At 32.3% G+C, this 4,555-nt stretch overlaps 1 protein-coding gene across 5 annotated transcripts; it reads left to right on the forward strand.

Annotated features, from left to right (window-relative positions):
- Window positions 1-1,024: 1,024 nt before the first annotated feature.
- LOC105359316 (uncharacterized Golgi apparatus membrane protein-like protein CG5021) lies at window positions 1,025-3,948 on the forward strand. 5 transcript variants are annotated; one of them, XM_011495884.1, is made up of 5 exons: window positions 1,025-1,076; window positions 2,253-2,323; window positions 2,560-2,758; window positions 3,380-3,634; window positions 3,848-3,948. In XM_011495884.1, exons 1-5 carry the CDS (start codon window positions 1,062-1,064, stop codon window positions 3,911-3,913), a joined length of 606 nt encoding a protein of 201 aa, XP_011494186.1. In that variant the 5' UTR covers window positions 1,025-1,061; the 3' UTR covers window positions 3,914-3,948. The 5 variants fall into 5 exon arrangements, with proteins under 5 accessions (XP_011494186.1, XP_011494183.1, XP_011494182.1 ...); XM_011495881.1 differs by having other exon boundaries at window positions 1,029-1,076; window positions 2,524-2,758; window positions 3,392-3,634; XM_011495880.1 differs by having other exon boundaries at window positions 1,031-1,076; window positions 2,524-2,758.
- Window positions 3,949-4,555: the final 607 nt, after the last annotated feature.

A 4,555-nucleotide genomic window follows, 5' to 3' on the forward strand; every position in this document is an offset into this window, starting at 1 on the left:
AGCTCTCAGAAAACAGGGGTGTTTTTTTTTTTTTTTTTTTTTTTTTTTTTTTAATAACTGTAAAAGCCGTTACATTGATGCCAATTTCCCATGAATTTATGGCGTATTAGCGTGGAGCATTAAATAAACGTTTGTACGTTGGATAATATCAAATGTCATGTGACGTGAATAATCTCGTCGATCGCGGATAGCGTAGGTTTCGTATGGTTCGCTCTCTCTCCGATTTCACGTCCACTCGCTCATTACTATCTCTTAAAATGGTATTCAAATTTTAATCGTCGCCGTAGCTTTCAGCGGCCCAAACTAAAACACGAGAAACTTGACAACATCGCATGTCGTGTTCTCTTTTATTCTGACGTAACGATACGCCCAACCTTACCCGAGTATTTACAAAGCTGTCAAATGGGAGATTAAGGCGCGAGAATTAAAAAGGAAAGGCGAAGGTTTGATTTTTTTTTTTGACACTGTCAGTATTTGATGGAAATGAGCCGGTTAAGAGCACAAGGAGGAAGAGGGGTAAGGTAATTCGTATAAATTACAGAGGAATGGAGTAAATGAGGAGCAAGAGAAGCTCGGCCTTTTTTACAGTAGCGGCCTAACGAAGAAAGTAATTACCCGCTCCCGTGGCCCATGGTCGCCCATAAAATGGTATTGATTAAGATAGCAATGAAGCTATAGCGATCATAGGAGTCATTGGCAATTGATTGATTTATGAGGTGGAAGCGATGAGTCCGACTCGTTCTAATGAATTCATCATCTCGTGCATAATTGCAATGAGCCGGCGCAATGTCCTTATGGCGTAACGTAAGTTATCGATCGATTGCCATTAATTGGTTGGTTTCGAGTAATAATCTACGTGATAGAATTTCTCTGATCGGCGGCTCTCCCTAATCCATTGGGCTCACCCGGTAGCCATCACCCAGTGTGTGCATGCGAGAGCGAGAGCGAGAGAGAGAGAGAGAGAGAGAGAGAGAGAGAGAGAGCGAGAGCGAGAGCTTATCCACGATCGTGACAATGAGGTAGAAAGTAGGAGGCGCTAGAAGAGTTCTCTCGGAACAAATATGGCGTCTGCGTCGGTAGGTGCCTCTTGCTCGTTAGCGTCTTCTGCTTGGGATTTGGGGCTTCATACGTACGCCTCGAGTTTTTATTTTGCCCTCTCGGTTTTTACCTGCTCGCCGATTTCACATTCATATAGCGGAAAAAAGTCTCGGGGAAGTCGGTCGCCAACTCTTTTTACAAAGTCACATAAAGCACATAAACTGCTGTGCACTTAGCTCGACTGCTGCTGCTGCTGCTGCTGCCCACCGCGTTTTAGTGACGTGTATGTGTAGGAGAAGTGGAGCGTGATTGTCGGGAAGGATTACTCGCGGATTTTGTACCAGAATACGAGTGACAATTTGTTAAAGCAAATAAGTTCACTTTTTGCCACCTGCTTTTTTTCACTACTAATTCCGTTGTGTTACGGGCACGGATTCGACGCTATTTTCTCACTTTGAACTCGACGCTTTTTCTGTAATTAACGTTTATTTTTGCCTTTGTTATTGTTTTTCTTTATCTATTTATTAATTTTTTTTTTTAATTTAATTACCCATGCTAATTAAAAAGAAATAAATGCACTATTATCATGTTTGCGTTCGAATTTTCTTGCAGTTTGTGTAGCTTGGACGTTTTACACTTTGCTGTTTACTTAACGCACATTAGAAGCATAAACCTATTTTATTTACATTAGCTTTACATATTCTCCTTCACGCTTGTTTGTATAATCAAATTACATCTTTCATTATCTTATTTATTTATTTATTTTATTTTATTTTTTTTTTTTTGCTCAATACACATTGATATATTTAACCTCAAATTATTGTTTGAAACGTGTCATGGTTTTTAGGAATTTTTTTATCGTAGTATTAATGTTTCTGCGAGGAATGGTCCGCAATTTACTTTCTACATTTGTATTCCGTCATTTTTCGGAAGACTGACTTAATTACATGAAATGAAATAATAGTATTTAGCATACGGTTCACAAGAGATTTAAAAGCATTTCGAAAAATATATCAGACTGTTTGTTACTTTATGATTGTTTTTTTAATGAAAAACCACATTGTTTGTTTGTTTTTATTTTTAATTTTCGTACGTATTGTTTATGTTTTCATTTAATATAATTTTTTATTGTTTTTCTTTTTATTTAGAGATATTAGAGTTTATTGGTTACGACTTAATTTGTACTAGTTATTTTGGTTTTTGTGTCCGCATAGGCACCGTTACTTATGGATGATGACACGATTCCTTTCGATGAAGAAGACGAAGCGAGAGCTGGAAAGCTCAAGTAAGATATTTGTTTATTATTAGAAGATAGTTGTCGTGACTTTTGACAATGAAAGTAGCTTTATTATCGATTGATTTGCTATTAATTAAAGTTTAGTTATTACAATTGGTGTACGATGAACTTTTAAGGATTATTGAATTATAAATTATGTACTTTTATTTATCGAAGTAAACAATGTAATTTTTTATTTGTTGTTCTAGGCATCCATATGTAACAATGTTTCACCTGGCTTTCAGAGTGACGGCAATAGTGGTTTATATATTTTGCGGATGGTTTTCCAAAAGTTTCATAGCCAGTTTTGTGACCGTGATCCTCTTACTTTCAATGGATTTTTGGACAGTCAAGAACATTACAGGAAGATTAATGGTTGGCCTTAGATGGTGGAATTATGTCGATGACAATGGAATAAGTCATTGGGTGTTTGAATCTAGAAAGGTTCGGTTAATATCTTCGTTTCAAATAATTAGAAATAATTTATTCCATAATAGTCAATCGCAATCAAATAGTAAGAGAGTGCAATAGTTTGGCATTTATATTAGTAGTATTCTTCACGTACAAAAAGGGAATGTAAATAAATTTTGTTTTTTTTTTTGTAACTAATATTCCTCTATATATGGACACAATATACATTCAAATAGATAATAAAAATTTTTTGTTATAATAATATTTGTTAGATTTATAATTAGGTACTTTTATTAATTTACCTAAAAATGCATGCAAATAAGTAAAATATAGGTGAAATCTAACATTATTTTCGATAGTTTGGAAAATCCATAGAATATAATGAAATATTTTACATTGTCTTATGTGTATAACATTAAATTAACAATACAAACATTAAAATAACAATAAATTAATTATGTTAAGGTCAATAATGAAAGCCAGCAATAAATAAAAACTATTAAATAATTGCCATCATAATATTATATTTTAATAACAAATAAAGAAAAAGAAAAGAAAAAATTTGATAACCGACACTACTACTGCGCTCATTCTTAATACAAAGATTGACTTGAAAATTCGAATTCGTCATTTGACAGATGCCCTGTATTTCAGGGCGCTAAACAGAATCGAATTAATCCATCCGAGGCAAGGATATTTTGGCTCGCATTGATTATATCACCAATATTGTGGGGTGTCTTCGTTCTCGTGGCTTTGTTTGGCCTGAAACCTAAATGGCTGCTTCTGGCTTTCATCGCACTTATCCTGAATGGAGCTAATCTTTATGGATACGTTAAGTGCAAAATTGGAAGCAATAAGAATATCTCTTCCGCAACTTCTGATTTTTTCAAAAAACAAGTCATTCATAACGTAAGTTGCTCTCGATATTTCTTTAAAGTGCAAATTGACAAATGAATAACAATTACAATTATGTTTCGAGTAATATGCATTGTTTCTTAATTTTTTTTAATTTTTAACAGACATAACAATTACATCTTTCATTATTGACAAAATTTTAAATTATCAACAAACACCTTAAATGTTCAGAGCATTAATTAACGTAGTATTTAATATTATTTGTAGGTGACTACAATGATGGCCAAGAGTCCACCTACCGGAAATTTCAGTCAGCCAACAAATATTATTTAAACTGTCTAAAGTGATGTGATATTAATTTTATTATTAATATATAAGTTTATTACAATACTTAAATATTTGTACAAATGAATAAATTTAATATAAATATAAGCAAATAATAAATTTTATTTAAATAAGTTAAAATTGTATTCAATTTGTGAATCACTTGATCAAATTTGTCACGAAAATAAGAATTTTAGCTAACAACTTGTACGTAAGTAATTATCTTACAATAATGATGAATGATTATTACAAAAACCAAGAACTACCAGTGCTCGCATTATTAAATGGTCAAAAAATGATATATCGCATTATGATTGTTCCTTAATTGAAAGAAGAAAATGTCTTTTCTGCAAACTTTAATTAAGCAATACGAAATGATATTGTTGTTTAATGTTAAATTCTTGCTATGATTTTAAAGGCATAAAAATATTGAAGAAAATGTCTGTTAGTATTTTTGTTAGTAAATTAATAAATGAATGTAACGTATCAAGATTAAATTAGCGTTTACAAACGTTACTTTTACCAAGTTGATTAATTAATCTCGAGAGAAAGCTATAATACCATCTAATTTTATCGCATTTATATTGTGAGGATGTAAAAATTTTTATAATTTCAATAATTTTAGCATCTATTTATGCGTAATGAATGTAA

The sequence above is a fragment of the Ceratosolen solmsi genome, unplaced genomic scaffold, assembly GCF_000503995.2.
Source record: "Ceratosolen solmsi marchali unplaced genomic scaffold, CerSol_1.0 scaffold11, whole genome shotgun sequence".
Taxonomy (NCBI): domain Eukaryota; kingdom Metazoa; phylum Arthropoda; class Insecta; order Hymenoptera; family Agaonidae; genus Ceratosolen; species Ceratosolen solmsi.

Excerpts from the sequence above, each read along its gene's own strand:
- LOC105359316 (XM_011495880.1), top strand. Across the intron at positions 2,324-2,523 it reads GCGAGAGCTGGAAAGCTCAA|GCATCCATATGTAACAATGT; the intron begins GTAAGATATTTG and ends TTGTTGTTCTAG. Across the intron at positions 2,759-3,379 it reads GGGTGTTTGAATCTAGAAAG|GGCGCTAAACAGAATCGAAT; the intron begins GTTCGGTTAATA and ends CCTGTATTTCAG.